Source organism: Hyperolius riggenbachi, chromosome 1 (genome assembly GCF_040937935.1).
Source record: "Hyperolius riggenbachi isolate aHypRig1 chromosome 1, aHypRig1.pri, whole genome shotgun sequence".
NCBI lineage: Eukaryota > Metazoa > Chordata > Amphibia > Anura > Hyperoliidae > Hyperolius > Hyperolius riggenbachi.
In genome coordinates, this window is record NC_090646.1 from 47,995,101 (window position 1) to 48,016,572 (window position 21,472).

The window sequence follows — 21,472 nt, forward strand, 5'->3', positions numbered from 1 at the left end:
CAGGATATCTGGATATCCGGATCTGAATCAATTCGGATTTTAAAAAGGGGTATCCGAGCACCCCTAGCTGTGTGTAATGTGACAAACAAAGCATGGCCACTCTCATTGTATCACAGGAATAAATGAACATAAACTGTTGAAGCTGTTTGCAGCCAGATTTGCTGTGTAAACTATCTAAACTTTAGATAGGACATGTAGACAAGCTACCTGTCATAGTTAGTTTTTCATCTCGGATCCGCTTTAGGAACACTCATGAGCCTGTCATTCGTGGTGCATACCTCTCACTTTAATGGTGGTTGAGCTTGTATAACCTTCAGGGCATCTCAACACTCACAATTTCTTAAAAAAAAAAAAAAAAAGTGTACAAAGTGAACAAAAACCCAGACAGTGGCATGGCGGAGGCGAATCAAGGGAGAAATATTCCACAAAAATGTAATTTTACGCAGAGGCTTTTATTAATTCATGAATGCCAAAAAGCACATCTAACAAAAAGGTCTTTAGAATGGCCACTGCAGTTACCTGCCTGAAAATTATTAGCAGATCCCAGAAATGAGTGTTATTGCAAATGTATCTATTACACTTTCACATTTTTTGTGACCTAAAATTTCAACATTACGGTTATTTCAACATAACATGCCATATTGCCAAATAATTCATTCTACAGCCACAGCATCCTTCCTGCCAGACAGAAAAGAACAGCATTCTTCGCAGAGGCCTGAAATGTATGTCAAATCCAAATTTTTGTATTATATTTTTTAAAAAATTGTGTGTCATTACATTTTTACATTTCAAATAGGTCATGTCAACCGGTGTACAACATTGTAATCACAACCATTGTATGAGAGGCCTGAAAAATTGGTGGTGCAAAAGACTTCAATCTAGAGTTACACCAACCTTTCTGCCCAGCGAGGCCATTGCATCTGCTGTATGAGAGGCTTTATATGTCAGGCATTGTATAGTAATGTTTTAAGGTTTTACTAAGTTTTACAAAATTTTACCGACTTACTAGGTTAACTGTCATGCACCAGGCAAATCATTTGTCAGATTGCAATTTAGGTAGGACCAAATGACATACTGGGTTGCTGTAGGTGGTGCAGGATAGCTGTCCCTGTGGCCAAAGGGGGTATGAGTCCTAGTGTAACAGGCACAATTATAACATTTTACATACAATATTTCATTGAATATATATATATATATATATATATATATATATATATATATATATATATATATATATATATATATATATATTACTAATGCAAAGGTGGATATTTATTTTACTGTTACTGTGGCATGCAGAGGTGGGATGCTGAGTGAGCCATCAACCACCTCTAATGCATTCTGGGAACTAATTGTTTTCTTCTGCAGAAGATCACATATACCATGGCTATGAGATTAAAGAGAACCTGTAACAAAAAAAGTTCCCCTGAGAGGTACTCACCTCGGGAGGGGGAAGCCACAGGGTCCCAAAGATACGCAAAAATAGCTGATCTCTGTTGGGTCCGCTCTACTATACAGGCACAGGAGATTTGTGCCTGCGCAGTAGAGCGGGCCGACCAGCGATCGGCTATTTCCGCCTATCTCCATGCGGAGAGCCAATACTGCTCCTGCACTGGAGCCGGGAAGGTAAATATTTACATCCCCACTGTTCGGAGGGGCACAGCGAGACCGCCGTGGGATACATGAGGACGGGGGAAGCCTCAATATGATCCGGAGGCTTCCCCCACCCGAGGTAAGTACCTTCAGGGGAGGTTTTTCTTATTACAGGTTTTCTTTAAGCACCACCACGATTCATAGTACATCTTACCTCTTAGGTACCTAGTACCTTAGAGGAACATTCGATTGAGCAGTTACCTGCCTAAACATTAGAAACAGCACCCACACATTGCCTACAGATTTGTGAAGCTTTTAGGAATACATGATAGTTTTGCAAAAAAACAAAAAACAAAAACAAATCTGTTTTTGGGAAGATGTCCTTATTCTTAGCTCTTTCTCTCAAGAAGTTATGAAATAATTAATGTTCGGTCTAGAAAAAGTTCTTATATAATAAATTTCTTTTGACATTCATTTCAGGCCTCAGCAATATATTGTAGCATTTAGGGAAGAATATGCAGCCCAGTATTCCAATACTTGAGGCCAGTATAGCAAATATCTCCACAATGACCATTTGTTTTCCCTTACTGCTCAGGTAGGCTGGGATGGCACCAATCCAAACACTGCAGAACACCAGCATGCTGAAGGTGATGTATTTGGCCTCATTAAATATGTCAGGTAATGTCCTCACCATGAAGGCCAGAAGAAAGCTCAAAGCAGCCAGAAGTCCCATGTAACCCAACATAATGTAGAAAGCCACAACAGAGCCTTCATTACATTGGACAATGGTCTTCCCAGGGAAAGAGTGCATGTCATACTCTAGAAATGGAGGAGAAGCTGACAGCCAAGTAATTTCATTGACAGTTTGAAAAGATGAGCAGAGCAACATCACTGTAATGGGCATTTTGACTCCTAAACATTTCCTCCAGACGGAATCGGGTTTGGTGACTTTGAATGCAATGCAAACAATGATAGTCTTGGCCAAAACTGATGATAGAACAATAGTGAAGGAGATTCCAAAGAACACTTGGCGTAGCAAGCAGGTTATATCGGCTGGACAACCAAGGAAAAGAAATATGCTTGATATATTCAGCAGAAGGCACAGGAGAATAACAAAACTGAGGTTCCGATTGTTAGCCGTGACTATGGGAGTGTCCCGGAAAAATACAAAGAGTCCAGTTATCAAAACAGATATCATAGAAAATAATATTGAACTTACAATAAACAATATGGCCACATAGTCCTGAAAGGTTAAAAATTCCTGTCGTCTGGGAACACATCTATTTTTTGCTTCATTTGGCCACTCGTTATCAGGACATTTTTGGCAATTCTCACTGTCTAAAACAAATGCAAAGATGTATAAGACACCACACACATACACATTATTTCTGTTCACTCTTATTTCAAATGAACTACTAGGACTTCAAACATGTCTGTCTATATTATCCTAAGGGATCGAAATAAAGAAAGAAACTTAGCTTCTGCTCTAAGAAGCCTGTTCTGCTCTTTCTTTTCCTTTTTTGCCGAAAAGTAATATATTTACACAGTAGCTTATTTTCTGCTCAGCAGGTGTATTTGATGGACACAGAATTGATAACCTGTGCCCAGGGGCGTAACTAGGAGCCACCGGGCCCCCCTGCAGAGGTTCTGACAGGCCCCCGCTCAGGGCCGTTTTGGGGGGCTGGAGGGGATGCAGCATGAGGGGAAAGCCATGGCCACACTCGGTGGGGAGGGGGGACGGTCCCCCCCTCCCTCACCTTGGGCTCTCCCCTCTGCGCTCCCCTCCAGCTTAAATTAGTGTCTAGGCAGCGGCGGGCAGCGGCAGATACATACCTTCCTTGTGTTCCACCACGGATACTCCTCGCTCTAGTGTCTGAAGCTACTTCCTGTTTATACAGGAAGTGACGTCAGACGCTAGAAAGAAGAGCATTCCCAGTGGAACGGAAAGGAAGGTATGTATCTGCCCGCTGCCCAGACACTAATTTAAGCTGGAGGGGAGCGCAGAGGGGAGAGCCCGAGGTGAGGGAGGGGTCGAGTGTGGCCATGGCTTTCCCCTCATGCTGCGTCCCCTCCAGCCCCACAAAATGGCCCTGAGTGGGCCCCAGGGGGGGGGGGGCAGGCCCCCCCCGCAGGAGCAGGGGCTGCAGGCCCTATTGTTACACCCATGCCTGTGCCAAGGATTTCCTATTCCTTCAATATCCTATAATTTTGCTATCATATTCATTCTTCAGCCACCACCTGTAGCAAAGTGCATAAATAGCAGAAAAAGTAACCAGCAAATTATAAAAATGATTAAACAGCAAATGAAGGCATATACCCAAAATGGCTGTTATTTCTCCATCTGAGCATGGCACACAGTCATAGCAACACATGTGGTATCCTTCCCTCAGTGCTTTCCTGGTCCCTGGGAGACAAGGTTCAGAACAGCGGCCTTGTGGTACCTAAGATAATATATGATACAATGTTAACCAAAAAAACTTGCTTCAGTACATAATAATGCAAACTGATGATGTTTAAAAAAGTAGTATATGGTTACATCACAATTTACATTAGGTACAGCGTATGGCACAATCCACAATACACTTTGTAGGTTGGCTCTTAAAGGGAAGGTTCAGGGAATCTTTAAACAAAATAAAAATCCTCATCCACTTACCTGGGGCTTCCTCCAGCCCGTGACAGGCAGGAGGTGCCCTCGGCGCCGCTCCGCAGGCTGCCGTGGTCTCCGGTGGCCGACCCGACCTGGCCAGGCCGGCGGCCAGGTCGGGCTCCTTCCGCGTTCCAAAATGCGCCTCACGGCGGTGCGCTGACATCATCGGACGTCCTCCGGGCTTTACTGCGCAGGCTCAGAACTACTAATATAAAAACAGGATTCCCAGAAGGTATTCATCTTCCACTGGTCCACCTATTCTAACTTCTTGTTGTGACGCCAGAGACAGTAAACAAGCAGAAATGGTCACAGTGAGGACATGAACAGCAATACAACTCTAAAAAGAGTTGTAAGCAATTTAAAGATAATTAGCATCTCTTACTTTTAAAGAGGAACGCCAGTGAAAATAACGTAATGAACAAAAGTGCTTAATTTTTACAATAATTATGTATAAATAATTTAGTCAGATTTTGCCCATTGTGAAATTTTTCCTCTCCCTGATTTACATTCTGACGTTTCTCACATGGCAACATTTTACTGCTGGCAGGTGATGTCAGTGGAAGTAGCCGCTGCTTGTTTTTTTGGAAGTTGGAAACAGCTGTTATTTCCCACCATGCAACAAGGCTCCAACAGTGTGACGTCAGCACCATGGTCCTGACATCACACTGTGGGAGGGGTTTCTCCCCAATATCAGCCATACAGAGCCCCCTGATGATTTGTTTGTGAAAAGGTAAAGATTTTTCATGGGAAAGGGGGTATCAGCTACTGATTGGGAGGAAGTTCAATTCTTGGTCACGGTTTCTATTTTAATATGTATCATTTTTTTTGGAACTTGGATTAAAATGAATCTGGTAGATCACATACATTTTTCTCCAACTGAGTCCACCACTATATCCCTCCAGGAACGTCTTGTAATTTTTCACTGTGTACTGTACATTTGTCTGAAAATTGGAATTAGGTGTAAGTGCATTAACTGGCTTCCTGCCCTGTGCTATTCTCTTATCGCTGGCATTAATTAGATAAGTCTGAAAACAGGACATGTTGTTGGTGGTGTTTATCGCCTTTATATTCCAGCATGCTGCTATGGTGGTTATTTTTGGCACTGTGATGGTTACAGCCAGGGGCGTAACTAGAAATCACTGGGCCCCCCTGCGAATATTTGGATGGGCCCCCCCCCCATAGGTGCCAAATAATCGTAATGGGGCAGCGTTTCACTGTAAATTAATTGTAAAGTGGGCAGCATTTTACCAGACAATCGTAATGTGGGCCAGAAAATCGTAATGTGGGCAGAGTTCACCAGAAAATCGTAATGTGGGCCTTTAGAAAATCATAATGTGGGCAGAGTTCACCAGAAAATCGTAATGTGGGCACCAGTCACCAGAAAATTGTAACGTGGACAGCATTCACCAGACAATCGTAATGTGGGCAGCGTTCACCAGAAAATCATAATGTGGGCAGAGTTCACCAGAAAATCATAATGTGGGCAGAGTTCACCAGAAAATCGTAATGTGGGCACCAGTCACCAGAAAATCGTAACGTGAGCAGCAGTCACCAGAAAATTGTAACGTGGACAGCATTCACCAGACAATCGTAATGTGGGCAGCGTTCACCAGAATATCGTAATGTGGGACAGAAAATCGTAATGTGGGCAGAGTTCACCAGAAAATCGCAATGTGGGCAGCAGTCACCAGAAAATCGCCATGTGGGCAGCAGTCACCAGAAAATCGCCATGTGGGCAGCAGTCACCAGAAAATCGCAATGTGGGCATCAGTCACCAGAAAATCCTAATGTGGGCAGCAGTCACCAGAATATCGTAATGTGGGCAGCAGTCACCAGAAAATCCTAATGTGGGCAGCAGTCAGTCACCAGAATATCATAATGTGGGCAGCACACACCAGAAAATCCTAATGTGGGCAGCAGTCACCAGAAAATCCTTATGTGGGCAGCAGTCACCAGAAAATCGCAATGTGGGCAGCAGTCACCAGAAAATCGCAATGTGGGCAACAGTCACCAGAAAATCGCAATGTGGGCAGCAGTCACCAGAAAATCCTAATGTGGGCAGCATACACCAGAAAATCGTAATGTGGGCAGCAGACACCAGAAAATCGCAATGTGGGCAGCAGACACCTGAAAATCGTAATGTGGGCAGCAGACACCTGAAAATCACAATGTGGGCAGCAGACACCTGAAAATCGTAATGTGGGCAGCAGACACCTGAAAATCGTAATGTGGGCAGCAGACACCTGAAAATCGTAATGTGGGCAGCAGACACCTGAAAATCGCAATGTGGGCAGCAGTGACCAGAAAATCGTAATGTGGGCAGCAGACACCTGAAAATCGCAATGTGGGCAGCAGACACCAGAAAATCGTAATGTGGGCAGCAGACACCAGAAAATCGTAATGTGGGCAGCAGACACCAGAAAATCGCAATGTGGGCAGCAGGCACCTGAAAATCGTAATGTGGGCAGCAGACACCAGAAAATCATAATATGGGCAGCAGGCACCTGAAAATCGTAATGTGGGCAGCAGACACCAGAAAATCATAATATGGGCAGCAGACACCTGAAAATCGTAATGTGGGCAGCAGACACCAGAAAATCCTAATGTGGGCAGCAGACACCAGAAAATCGCAATGTGGGCAGCAGACACCAGAAAATCATAATGTGGGCAGCAGACACCTGAAAATAGTAATGTGGGCAGCAGACACCAGAAAATCATAATATGGGCAGCAGGCACCTGAAAATCGTAATGTGGGCAGCAGACACCAGAAAATCATAATATGGGCAGCAGACACCTGAAAATCGTAATGTGGGCAGCAGACACCAGAAAATCGTAATGTGGGCAGCAGGCACCTGAAAATCGTAATGTGGGCAGCAGACACCAGAAAATCATAATATGGGCAGCAGGCACCTGAAAATCGTAATGTGGGCAGCAGACACCAGAAAATCATAATATGGGCAGCAGACACCTGAAAATCGTAATGTGGGCAGCAGACACCAGAAAATCGCAATGTGGGCAGCAGGCACCTGAAAATCGTAATGTGGGCAGTAGACACCAGAAAATCATAATATGGGCAGCAGGCACCTGAAAATCGTAATGTGGGCAGCAGACACCAGAAAATCGTAATGTGGGCAGCAGACACCAGAAAATCGCAATGTGGGCAGCAGACACCAGAAAATCATAATGTGGGCAGCAGACACCTGAAAATAGTAATGTGGGCAGCAGACACCAGAAAATCATAATATGGGCAGCAGACACCTGAAAATCGTAATGTGGGCAGCAGACACCAGAAAATCGCAATGTGGGCAGCAGGCACCTGAAAATCGTAATGTGGGCAGCAGACACCTGAAAATAGTAATGTGGGCAGCAGGCACCTGAAAATCGTAATGTGGGCAGCAGACACCAGAAAATCATAATATGGGCAGCAGACACCTGAAAATCGTAATGTGGGCAGCAGACACCAGAAAATCGCAATGTGGGCAGCAGGCACCTGAAAATCATAATGTGGGCAGCAGACACCAGAAAATCATAATATGGGCAGCAGGCACCTGAAAATCGTAATGTGGGCAGCAGACACCAGAAAATCATAATATGGGCAGCAGACACCTGAAAATCGTAATGTGGGCAGCAGACACCAGAAAATCACAATGTGGGCAGCAGGCACCTGAAAATCGTAATGTGGGCAGTAGACACCAGAAAATCATAATATGGGCAGCAGGCACCTGAAAATCGTAATGTGGGCAGCAGACACCAGAAAATCATAATATGGGCAGCAGACACCTGAAAATCGTAATGTGGGCAGCAGACACCTGAAAATCCCCCCCGGGGCCCGCTCGTGGCCGGTTTTGGGGGGCTGGAGGGGTGGCAGCATGAGGGGAAAGCCTTGCCCACAGTCGGCGGGGAGAGGGGAAGTTCCCCCCTCTCCCTCACCTCGGGGCTCTCCCCTCTGCGCCCTCCAGCTAGTGAATGTGTGTGGGCAGCGGGAAGCAGCGGCGGCGGGATACATACCTTCTTCCTTGCGTTCCATCGCCGCCTTCTCGCTCTAGCGGCTGACGTCACTTCTGCTTCCGGAAGTGACGTCAGCCGCTAGAGCGAGAAGGCGGCGATGGAACGCAAGGAAGAAGGTATGTATCCCGCCCCCGCTGCCCGCTGCCCACACACATTGACTAGCTGGAGGGGAGCGCAGAGGGGGGAGCCCCTAGGTGAGGGAGAGGGGGGGAACTTCCCCTCTCCCCGCCGACTGTGGGCAAGGCTTTCCCCTCATGCTGCCACCCCTCCAGCACCCAAAAACGGCCCCGAGCGGGCCCCAGGGGGGGCCGGGCCCCCCCGCGGGCGCAGGCGCTGCCGGGCCTATTGTTATGCCCCTGGTTACAGCCAAAGAGAGTTTGATTTGATGCAGAACAGCTAGTATTGGTTTAAATATAATATTTTGGGTAAGCTATTGATCAGATAGGATCAGGAGACAGGATAAGGGATGGATAGTTTTTGTGTTTGGGTTAGTAGTGTGAGGATGGGCATCCGGAAGGGGTGGACTTTAAAGAGAACCTGTAATAAAAAGAACTAATAGCTTTCTTCTGCAGAAGATCACATATACAATGGCTATGAGATTAAAGAGAACCTGTAACAAAAAAAAGTTCCCCTGGGGGTACTCACCTCGGGAGGGGGAAGCCTCGAGGCTTCCCCTTACACTGTAGCTGCAGGCAGTCCAGCGCTGGCTCCCCCGAAGTGTCCCGGAATCCTGCGTCGTCAAGCCTGATAAGCGCTGATTTATTTACCATTCCTGGCTCCAGCAGGGGCGCTGTTGCTGCTCTCCGCATGGAGATAGGCGAAAATAGCCAATCTCAGTCGGGTCCGCTCTACTGCGCAGGCACAGGAGATTTGCGCCTGCGCAGTAGAGCGGCCCGACAGCGATTGGCTATTTCCACCTATCTCCGAGGCGGGGAGCCGATACTGCGCCTGCGCTGGAGCCGGGAAGGTAAATAATGCAAAGAATGCATCTTGCAGACAACCTCACAGAACTTTATAGGTGAGGTCATAGTGCCACATGTAGTTCCAAAGAAGACAAAACTGGGAAAGGAGACTGAACATCAAGAAGCAAAATGACCAGGCCCGGTCCGCCCATGATGCCAAGTGAGGTGACATCCTCAGGTGGCAGAAGTCCGGGAGCAGCACCAGGCAGAAACAGGAAGTGAAGATAGTGCCTGGCCAACCAATACTGGGGACAACTGTACCTAACCAGGGTCGGCCTTCGATATGAGCGACCGGAGCGGTAGCTCAGGGCGCCAGCTCTCAAGGGCGCATGCGCCCTGTTGCCCCTTGCAGCACCGCTGTCTCTCCCTGCAATCCCGGACAATCGGCGGCCATTTTCTTGTAGCCCTGCTCTAACTACAGATGGAGCGGAGGCGGGGAGAGAAGAGTGACGTCGGCGCTGGAATGTGGAAGTCAGGTTAGTCAGTCTCTGCCCGGCCCCCTGCCACAGAAAGGGTGGGGATTGACTGGGGGGCATACCACCTACACTGGGGGCAGCTATGCTACTACACTGGGGGCAGCTATGCTACTACACTAGGGGCATACCACCTACACTGGGGGCAGCTATGCTACTACACTGGGGGCATACTACATACACTGGGGGCAACTATGCTACTACACTGGGGCAACTATGCTACCTATACTGGGGGCAGCTATGCTACCTATATGGGGCAACTATACTACCTACACTGGGGGCAACTATGCTACCTATATGGGGACAACTATGCTACTTACACTGGGGCAACTATACTACATATACTGAGGGCTACTATACTAGCTACCTTTACTGTGGCAACTATACTACCTACGCTTGGCTACCTACACTGAGGGCACCTACACATGAGATCCTATACTGAGGGCACCTGTACCTGGCAACCCACCTACCTATACTGAGTCTGAGGGCATTTTTTGGGGGAGGAACGCACCACGGTTATAACAAACATTGCAAATTGTTGGTGCTATATATGGCCGTGTGTGTGTGTGTGTGTGTGTGTGTGTGTGTGTGTGTGTGTGTGTGTGTGTGTGTGTGTGTGTGTGTGTGTGTGTTTATATATGTGTACACGCGCAAAGAGGATGGGGGGGGGGCACCAAAATCCGGTTTCGCTCAGGCTGCAGTGAAACCTAAGGCCGGCCCTGTACCTAACTAACCTATACTGGAGGCAACTGTACCTAGCTACCAACACTGGGGGCACCTATTACTGGCTACCTACCTACTCTGAGGGTGTTTTTTTGGGGGGGGGGAAGCTCACCTCAGCTATAGTGTGCAGTGCAAATTGTCGGGTGCTGTGAAATCATTCCAGTTTAGAGGGGGGAATGTGTATCCTCACAAGTTTGCCTCAGGCAGCAAAAAGTCTAGAACCGGGCCTGAGAATGACACCTTAGCTAGAGGTGTATGTATGGGAAGTGTGTATGCAAATACAGTATTTGCATGCACACTTCCCATACATACACCTCTGTACCACTGTAAGTAATCTTCATTACTATTTAATAGGGACCCCTATAAGAGAGCGGTGGGATCCATTCTGAAGAAACATCTTGAGAACCAAGTATCCATCTTAAAGACCACCTCTAGTCAAAAAAAAAAGGTCTGAATGGCAATACATATATATGTAGTCTATGCACTGTGTACAGTTAGATGAACATATAAAGTTTACATCATTGTGGGTAGAACAGACTCACATTTATATCTGTAGCTGCACTTCCTTATTTCTCCTAATGTTTAAGCTTTGTGTCCCTCCTTCCAGCCTGGTTAAATCCCCTGCCCCTCCCTCCCTCCCCTGCTGTCTGCCTGCCTGGATCAAATTACTTCTCTTTTCACAGTGTGCAGGAGAGAGAAGAGACAGGATAACTGCTGCAGCATATCTTATCCTGTCTGTCTGCTATAATTCTTATTTCAGATGTCTGTCTACCTGCCTAGATCACATGGACATGAGAGGTGGAGTTATGACATCAATACACCCCAGCATCCTTTGCACCTATGGTTTGGAAAGAAAAGGCCAGGGCCCAATTTCACACTGGGGACAGGGATACCAAGACCATGGGCCATATGCAATTACCCTTTTCTCCTGAGCTTTCTCCTGGATGATATTTTCACAACTTGTCAATAAAATGTTTTGTAAACCACCAGCAAGCAAGAAAATACTCCACCTACTCCACCACACCCACCTACTCCACCACATCTACTTTTCAGTACTTTTAAGTTGAAAAGTGCTGAAAAGTTAATTTAAATAGAAGATGTAAAATTATCTCCTAAGAGAAAACTCAGGAAAAAAAAAATAATTGCATATGGCTCACCATGCTTTATCATGTGTGATTTTATGTATCTTGGCAACTTATTAGGTTTAAAGCAAACTGTAGTTTATAATTTAGATACTCTTTAAAGAAGTAACCATTTTGAGTTACCATTTTGCTTGAAATAAAAACAAAAAGATTCAGCTAGCTAAGATATATTACCTGCATTTTATACACAATCAGCCAAAGCATAAGACAATAGAGGAGGACCTTTAACTTGTAATTTTGTTATATTTTCTTTACCATTGATAACAATCAGGGGTGTTCCTACCATAGAGCGCAAGGAGGGGGGGGCCTGGTGCACCGGGTGACTGACAGCAAAGGGGGTGTTGCCACGACCCCCCACAGCAGCAGAGCAGGAGGGGAAGTAGTCCTAGAAGGGTGGGCAGCGGGGACAGGGGCGGGGAGGGGGCAGAACCCCCCTCCCTCACCTGGGTCCTCTCCTTCTGCCTCTCTTCCCTTCCATATAGTTCCATATAGTAACAGCAAGCAGGCACGGCAGGCGGATAATTACTCACCTGACTTCTGTGTTCCAAGCTCTGGAGTGCAGCGTCACGTCGTCACAACTCTCCACCTTCAATGCCGCCCACTTTGCTTCGTGATTAGTGGACGCACAGTGGGTGGCATTGAAGGCGGAGAGTTGTGACGACATGACGCTACACTCCAGTGCTTGGAACACGGCAGAAGTCAGGTGAGTAATTATCTGCCTACCGCTCGTCGTGCCTGCTTGCCGTTACTATATGGAGGGGAAGAGAGGCAGAAGGAGGGGACCCAGGTGAGGGAGGGGGGTTCTAGCCCCTCTCCCCTCCACTGTCCACACTGCCTTTCCTTTTAGCACTGCTTCCCCTTCCATAGGCAAAGAAACTAGCTTTACTGGGGGCAACTGTACTACCTACACTGGGGGCAACTAAACTACCTACACTGGGGGCAACTGTGCTACCTACAATGGGGGCAACTATACTACCTACACTGGGGGCAACTATACTAGCTATACTGGGGACAACTATACTACCTATACTGGGGGCAACTATACTGCCTATACTGGGGGCAACTAAACTACCTACACTGGGGGCAACTATACTACCTACACTGGGGGCAACTATACGACCTACACTGGGGGCAAATATACTACCTACACTGAGCGCAGCTAAACTACCTACACTGGGGGCAACTGTACAACCTAAACTGGGGGCAACGGTACTACCTACACTGGGGGCAAATATACTAGCTACACTGGGGGCAACTATACTACCTTCACTGGGGGCAACTATATACCTACACTGGGGGCAACTATACTAGCTACACTGGGGTCAACTATACTGTTTATACTGGGGACAACTATACTGCCTATACTGGGGGCAACTATACTACCTATACTGGGGGCAACTATACTACCTATGCTGGGGGCAACTATATTACCTATAATGTTGACACCTATATCTGGCATTACCTGACGTGGTGTGCTTAGTATGTCATATCCGCTCCTTTCCCCTTTTTTTTTTTTGGGGGGGGGGGGGGTTCTTATAATTCTTAGCACCAGGTGTCAAATGCCCTAGGTATGCCACTGATAACAATAAATAGCTTTACTGCAACTGAAAGACTGCTATTTGCAACACGTAGAATAGGAAACTAAGGAGCAGATACATCAATAGTGGATTAGTTAGAGTTTGCCATTTGACAGGAGAAGCAAATAAAAAAAAATGGTACACTAAATTATAGTAAATCTATGCATAGTAGGATTGCTCTTTACTAGTTGCCACTGAGGCACCATGGATTGGAAGACTGCTGGGATGGAATAACCTTTTATCAGTGGAACAGTGTACACAGATCTGAGATTGCAAGAAGGTCATGTACGATGATAACTTCAAAAGTACTGGAGACCTCCATGTAGTCTGGTGCCAAGCTTTCTTTTTTTCATTATAATGTTTTTTTTATTGAGAGTTTAAAGATATTTATGCTATAAACAAGAACATAAGTTGCACAAGAGCAGAGGTTATTACATGACGCAAATTATTATGAAACATTTACAATGCAGGACATACATAGATGTGCACCTTTGGGAAATCAGTATCAGATGCGAAGAAAACATGCTAGGGAGAAAACCTCCGTTTTCCATCATAGGATTACTCCTGGAAACAATTAACTAGGCCACAGTGGGCTTGAGCTAAGAGTAATATATATAACATTATCACCCATCGATAGCAGAGGGCGAAGGCCCAACGTGGGTGGAAAGCTCCTTATTCTTACTAAAGTGAGATCCTCATAGCTGTTGATTACTCTATTGCTAGGTAAACGGTGCCAAGCTTTCTTATAGGCAGCATCCACACGCGTCAATTCTGCTTGCGATTTTCCGTGTTTTTTCACATGCACAATTCTGCATTTTACATTGGTTTTTTTTGTGCTTTCCTTTTGTTTCTATTTCCTGCAAGTTTGCTATTTTGCTATGCACATTTTTGTATTGCGATTATCATGCCAATGACGTTCATTTACAAGTCGTATCTTGCTAACTTCAAACGTGCCTGCAATTTTTGCACAAATGTGTTCTTTTTGCCAATTTCTGCCAATGACGATTACCAATTCCACAAATTTCCTATTTCCGAGGAGTCTTTATTTGGTCATTTATTTATTTATTATTTGTTTTATTTATTTTTTTTGCATTTTCTGATTGGTCTAATGCGTCTGAGTTCTGCTAAAATTACCAAGTTGTAGTGATGCGGTTTTACTGCAGAATTCCAATTTCTGGATTCCAAAGAGTCTTTTTTTATTTTTTTTAATCGTATTTTTGCATTCCCTGATTGGCCAAATACTTTCAAGTTGACTCTGCATTCTCTGATTGGTCCAATGCTACTGAGTTCTGTGATTGGGTTACAGATGCTGAAAAGCGGACACAACTGCACACAACTGCGCTAGTGGGCTCAGGCCCTTAGAGCCTCTGGGTCCTCTCTGCATCCCCTCATTAGGAAGGAGTATAGTGTTAGACACTACAAGGGAAAGTAAGTGTGAGACTAGAGTGCTAAGTAAGTCTATAGTAAAATATTGGTATTGTTACATTATCAATATTTTATCTATCAGCATCACCAGGTACCCAATTGAAAGGGTGGTGCCAATATATGTTCTTGATGAAACTGCCTCCTGATTGGCACATAGCACTCATCTATCTAATACGCATTTTGGTGCATGTCCACAATCATGGTGGAAAGATATGAAACTACTGTAGTGAAATCTACACTATATCAGGATTAAGCATCCATAAAAACCACATACAGTGGTGTGAAAAACTATTTGCCCCCTTCCTGATTTCTTATTCTTTTGCATGTTTGTCACACTTAAATGTTTCTGCTCATCAAAAACCGTTAACTATTAGTCAAAGATAACATAATTGAACACAAAATGCAGTTTTAAATGATGGTTTTTATTATTTAGTGAGAAAAAAAAACTCAAAACCTACATGGCCCTGTGTGAAAAAGAAATTGCCCCCTGAACCTAATAACTGGTTGGGCCACCCTTAGCAGCAATAACTGCAATGAAGCGTTTGCGATAACTTGCAACAAGTCTTTAACGGCGCTCTGGAGGAATTTTGGCCCACTCAACTTTGCAGAATTGTTGTAATTCAGCTTTATTTGAGGATTTTCTAGCATGAACCGCCTTTTTAAGGTCATGCCACAACATCTCAATAGGATTCAGGTCAGGACTTTGACTAGGCCACTCCAAAGTCTTCATTTTGTTTTTCTTCAGCCATTCAGAGGTGGATTTGCTGGTGTGTTTTGGGTCATTGTCCTGCTGCAGCACCCAAGATCGCTTCAGCTTGAGTTGACGAGCAGATGGCCAGACATTCTCCTTCAGGATTTTTTGGTAGACAGTAGAATTCATGGTTCCATCTATCACAGCAAGCCTTCCAGGTCCTGAAGCAGCAAAACAACCCCAGACCATCACACTACCACCACCATATTTTACTGTTGGTATGATGTTCTTTTGCTGAAATGCTGTGTTACTTCTACACCAGATGTAACGGGACACGCACCTTCCAAAAAGTTCAACTTTTGTCTCGTCGGTCCACAAGGTATTTTCCCAAAAGTCTTCTCCACACTTTTGAACCAGAAACAGCGGCAGAAGCGCCTGACCTGGGCTACAGAGAAGCAGCACTGGACTGTTGCTCAGTGGTCCAAAGTACTTTTTTCGGATGAAAGCAACTTTTGCATGTCATTTGGAAATCAAGATGCCAGAGTCTGGAGGAAGACTGGGGAGAGGGAAATGCCAAAATGCCTGAAGTCCAGTGTCAAGTACCCACAGTCAGTGATGGTCTGGGGTGCCATGTCAGCGGCTGGTGTTGGTCCACTGTGTTTTATCAAGGGCAGGGTCAATGCAGCTAGCTATCAGGAGATTTTGGAGTACTTCATGTTTCCATCTGCTGAAAAGCTTTATGGAGATGAAGATTTCATTTTTCAGCATGACCTGGCACCTGCTCACAGTGCCAAAACCACTGGTAAATGGTTTACTGACCATGGTATTACTGTGCTCAATTGGCCTGCCAACTCGCCTGACCTGAACCCCATAGAGAATCTGTGGGATATTGTGAAGAGAAAGTTGAGAGACGCAAGACCCAACACTCGGGATGAGCTTAAGGTCGCTATAGAAGCATCCTGGACCTCCATAACACCTGAGCAGTGCCACAGGCTGATTGCCTCCATGCCAAGCCGCATTGAAGCAGTCATTTCTGCAAAAGGATTCCCGAGCAAGTATTGAGTGCATAACTGAACATAATTATTTGAAGGTTGACTTTTTTTGTTTTAAAAACCCTTTTCTTTTATTGGTCGGATGAAATATGCTAATTTTTTGAGATAGGAATTTGGGGTTTCATGAGCTGTATGCCAAAATCATCAATATTAAAACAATAAAAGGCTTGAACTACTTCAGTGGTGTGTAATGAATCTAAAATATATGAAAGTCTAATGTTTATCAGTACATTACAGAAAATAATGAACTTTATCACAATATGCTAACTTTTTGAGAACATGTGTACATGAATCCTCAAGCTACGTTCAACAACAAACTGCCCCCTGGAGATAAATATAACAAGCAGATTTAAAGTGAATGGGAACCGCATTTAAAAAAATGAGACAGATACTTACCCAAGGAGAGGGAAGGCTCTGGGTCCTAATTTAGTCAAATACTGCTTTACCCGGCAGAAGTAGGCTTCAAAAGTCTTCAGGGAGCCCGAGTGCTCCTGAAGAAGGGCGGCCCTGTACTACGCCTGTGCAAGCACGCTCTCTTGCACGCTCACGCCTGTGCAGTATGGAGCCGCACGTCTTCGGGAGGACAAGGATCCCGAAGACTTCCAAATACCCTTTCGGTGGGGGATTAAAACGGGGGGGGGGGAGCCAGCACAGGATAGAGAGCACCGAGAGAGGAGACAGAAGGCTCTATATGACCCAGAGCCTTCCCTCTCCTTAGGTAAGTATTTGCTTCATTTTTTAAAAAATGCGGTTCCCATTCACTTTAAGTGATGTGGCTCTCAAAGTGTCTGCTGGGCAAGTCAGCTGCCACCAATAGAAAGACAGGCTCACTTACCAAACTACGATCATAGCCAATGTCTACAAAAAACTTCCCCAGAGTTCTGCATGGTAACTCACCTGGTTGTTTTTCCATGAAATTAACTGCAGTGAAATATTAATTTGCTGATTTTCAGGTGCCGTTCCATCAAATAAACCCACGTAACGAAAATGTGTGAAATTTGATTTATAAGCACGCGATATCCAATTTTCAATGTGGAGAGGACCAGGTAATTCTCCCTTCTCATTAAAAAATATTTCCTTGTTGTTTGGATCTTTATAGAAAACTCTTCTCATGAAATTAATGAGCTTAAGAGAAGTACAAGAGAACATGAACACACTTATTTCATGTCTTGTGATGCACATGTGTGTAAACAGTCATGGACAGGCCTGTGCTTAGCGTCATCAACTGGTCAATTCGTAAGGCTCTGATTTGTTGGTCATGGTCATGTGTAAATACAGGAAGTGATCCAAGCAAATCAAAGTCTTGAAAATCTATCAGCTGACCAGACTGATTCCATGCTTCTCCATGAATTATCATACACATGAGCATTTATTATTGTGCATTTGATATTAATATTTCATACTAGCTGTTTGCCCGACGTTGCCCGGTTATGTATTTGGCTGGTGTTGGCTCCGCCCACTTTTTCTAACCCGAACACACAATTACTAAATTCCTCAATGACCTAGTTTGTGGGCTTTGCAGTCTTTGGCATCAATACATTGTATTGAAATGAACAAATCTGATAGGCTGTGGCTCCACCCCTTTTCTGAATTTGAACCCCAGTCACCCAATGACCAACTGTACTAGGTTTGAGGCTTGTGCCATTAACAGTGCAAGAATGGCAACAATTACATATTCCCCTTGATAATCAATAGGTGAATTTTGATTGGCTTTTATAGGCTCCACCCACTTTTCTGAATATTAATCCCAGTCACCCAGCGACCAACTGTGCAAATTTTGAGAACCCTACCATTAACAGTGTAGGAATGGCTGCAGTTAACATGTTCCCAGTAAAATTTGTATTTGTCTCCGCCCACTGAAGACCCGAGTTGTCCAGATATGTATTTAGCTAGTGTTGCCTCCACCTACATTTTCTAACCCTAACACACAATTACTCAATTACTCAGTGACCTAGTTTGTGAGCCTTGTGGTCTTTGGCATCAATAATTTGCATTGAAATAAAACAAATCTGATTGGCTGTGGCTTCACCCCCTTTTCTGAATTTGAACCCCAGTTATCCAAAGACCAACTGTACCAGGTTTGAGGCTTGTGCCATTAACAGTGCAAGAATAGTATCAATTAAATATTCCCCTTGAAAATCAATAGGAGAATTTTGATTGGCTTTTGTAGGCTCCACCCACTTTTCTGAATATTAATCCCAGTCACCCAGTGACCAACTGTGCAAAGTTTGAGAACCCTACCATTAACAGTGTAAGAATGGCTGCAGTTTACATTTTCCCAGTGAAATTTGCATTTGTCTCCACCCACTGATGACCCGGCGTTGCCCGGTTATGTATTTGGCTGGTGTTGACTAGAGATGGCCCAAACACTTCGCCAGTGAGCACTGTTCAGCAAAGATCATGTATTTGCAAGCACAGGGCGCTATTCAACCCGCCCCATACATCGTCATTGGGCTAAACTTTGACCCCTTACATCACAGTCAGCAGGCACATGGCAGCAAACCAGCCTGCACTCCTTAACGGACTCCCCCGCCCCCTATAAAAATGCTGCAGTGCCCACCATATTCCAGTCTGTGTTTGGCTGGAATAGTGAGAGGAAGGGGCAGAGCTTGCTGGAGATAGGGAAAGCGTTAGCTAGGCTTGTTTATTTTGACCCTCGCTGGCTGATTGCTGTTTAATCACCCAAACAGCCCTTCTGAGGGCTACTTAAACATTCTGCTGTTTATTTTTTTTGTTTTTTTTTGTGTGTGTGTGCGACACTCCACAGCCCACAGGCACCCACCCAGAGCTGTGCCCAGTGCCCACTATAATTGTGTGTCACATTAGACACAAGCACAATAGTGCTCTGAGGCCTCTGTTGTTATCACTGTATTGTGTTTGAACTGTTGCATTCTCAGTGTCTGTCTGACACTGGCAGTGGCAGTGAGCCACACCTGTGCCCACTTCTAGAGATACTGAATTGTGTGCCACATAACACACAAGTACAGTTTTACCACTACTCCCCCAGAGCATCTGTTATTATCACTGTATTGTGTTTGACCTCACCTGTTGCATACCTCAATGTCTGTCTGATAGTCCATGGACAGATCCCACTGGCACTGAGCCACACCTGTGCCCACTTCTAGTGATATTGATTTGTGTGCCACATAACACACAAGCACAGTTTCACCACTTCTGCTCCAGGGCATCTGTTATTATCACTGTATTGTGTTTGAACTGTTGCGTATCTTGGTGTGTGACACTAGACAGCCCACTGACAACCAGAGCCGTGTACACTACAGCTATTGTTGTTGCCACATTCAGTTGCAGGCCTAGTAGCTTCTCCACTGCATTACGTTTCACTTTTTGCAGGAACAGTACTCCAATAAAAAAAAATGACAGGCAGTAGCTGAGGCAGGCCACCCAAGTGTCCTCGAGGTCATGCTGCTGTGATTTCCTGCGGCCCTGGAAGAATCCTGTATTTAGAGGGGACGTACCCTCAACCTCCAAAATTCTGAGAACATCGTTGACTGGATTGCACAGTGCACCTCATCTTCTACAGCTTCCGCATGGAACCTACTTGACGCACCATCCTCATCCTGCTCTGCTTCGGGCACCCCACAACAACTTACCATCTCCACTACCACCACAGCTGCTCCACTTGATATGTCAGAGGAATTATTCACACATGATGCAGTTAGTGATGCACAACCTTTATTGACAGAAGATGAAGGAGATAAGGAGGATGTCACACAAAGTGATATGTCTCAGTCAGGCATCAGCACACACATGGACGTAAGGTATGAGGATGACAATGATGTAGTACCCATTGTTGGTGCATATTTGGAGGTGTCTGAGACAAGTGAAGCAGTTGTTGATGATGATGATGATGTGTCCATGGATGTCACGTGGGTGCCCACAAGAGGACATGAAGAACAGGGGAACAGTTCAGATGGGGAGACAGAGAGGAGGAGGAGGAGGAAGAGACAATCTCTTAAACCTAGCAGGGGGAGCTCATCACAAGGAGCTAGTGGCACTGACAGCATGTATCGGCACCTGGGGTCAGCCAGCCAACACGCCCCTTCAACGCCTGCTGTTGCCATCACCAGAATGCCAACATTCCAAAACTCACCAGTGTGTAATTTTTTTGTTTGTGTGCCTCTGATACCAGTAATGCCATCTGCAAGCTCTGCCAAAGGAAACTGAGTCATGGGAAGTCCAACACCCACCTAGGGACAACAGTTTTGTGAAGGCACCTGATCGTAAAACATAGACACCAATGAGATGCATACTTGAATAAAAGCAGAACACAAACGCAAATCCTCCCTCCTCCTCCTGGATCAGTAGCATCTTGAGCCACGTCAACCTCTGCTATCCTTGCCCCCTCTCAACTACCCTGCACTTTGCCGCCTTTCACTTTGAGCAGTTCCTGCTCATCTGCCCACTGCAGTCAGCTTTCTGTGAAGGAAGTCTTGGAGCGGAAGAAGCCATTGTCTGCCAGTCACCACCTTGCCTGGCGACTGACAGCTGGCTTGTTGGAACTGCTAGCCCACCAGCTCTTACCATATAAGCTGGTGGAGTCTGAGGCCTTCAAGAAATTTGTTACGATTGGGGCACCTCAGTGAAAGGTACCGGGCACAAAATTCTTTCCAAGAAGGCAACCCCTAACCTGTACCTTGAAGTGGAAAGACAAGTCGTGGCATCTCTGGTGCACAGTGTTGGTGCAAGGGTCCATATGACCACTGATACCTGGTTTGCAAAACAGGGTCAGGGCAGGTATATCATGTACACTGCGCATTGGGTCAACCTGCTGACGGCTGCCAAGCATAGAATATGTTGCTGGCTGTGCGGCGGAGTTGGTGACCCCACCACGACTTGCAGGCAGGCCTGCTGCCACTTCCTCTTGTCCCCTACTCCTCGGTACTCCTCCATCCTCTTCGCTATCCTCCTCGGTTGAGTCCTCCTCTTCTGTGGCTGCGGCTTTCTCTACAACTACCAGAGCACCCCCCCCCCCCCCCCCAGGTCCCCATAACCTATTCCACCTCCCAGGTACGATGGTGTCACGCCATCCTGACCATGACTTGCCTGAAAGCCAAGAGTCATACTGGACTAGCACTCTTGGCCACTCTTAACAAACAGGTGGATCTTTGGCTGACCCCACACCAACTGGAGATTGGCAAAGTTGTGTGTGACAATGAAA

General features: G+C 45.6%; 1 protein-coding gene across 1 annotated transcript; it reads right to left on the bottom strand.

Annotated features, from left to right (window-relative positions):
* Positions 1 to 2,026: 2,026 nt before the first annotated feature.
* LOC137549558 (vomeronasal type-2 receptor 26-like) lies at positions 2,027 to 12,212 on the bottom strand. The gene is made up of 4 exons (XM_068271216.1): positions 12,079 to 12,212; positions 11,672 to 11,678; positions 3,911 to 4,034; positions 2,027 to 2,931 (listed from the first exon to the last, which is right to left on the bottom strand). The coding sequence occupies exons 1-4, from the start codon at positions 12,210 to 12,212 to the stop codon at positions 2,027 to 2,029; spliced, it is 1,170 nt and encodes a 389-aa protein (XP_068127317.1).
* Between the last annotated feature and the right edge of the window lie 9,260 nt (positions 12,213 to 21,472).

Coding starts and splice junctions, on each gene's coding strand:
- LOC137549558 (XM_068271216.1), bottom strand. CDS start 12,212: ATGTCGTCACAACTCTCCGCCTTCAATGCCACCCACTGTGCGTCCACT. Junction 2,932..3,910: donor AGAAATAACAGCCATTTTGG/GTATATGCCTTC, acceptor CATTTGTTTTAG/ACAGTGAGAATTGCCAAAAA.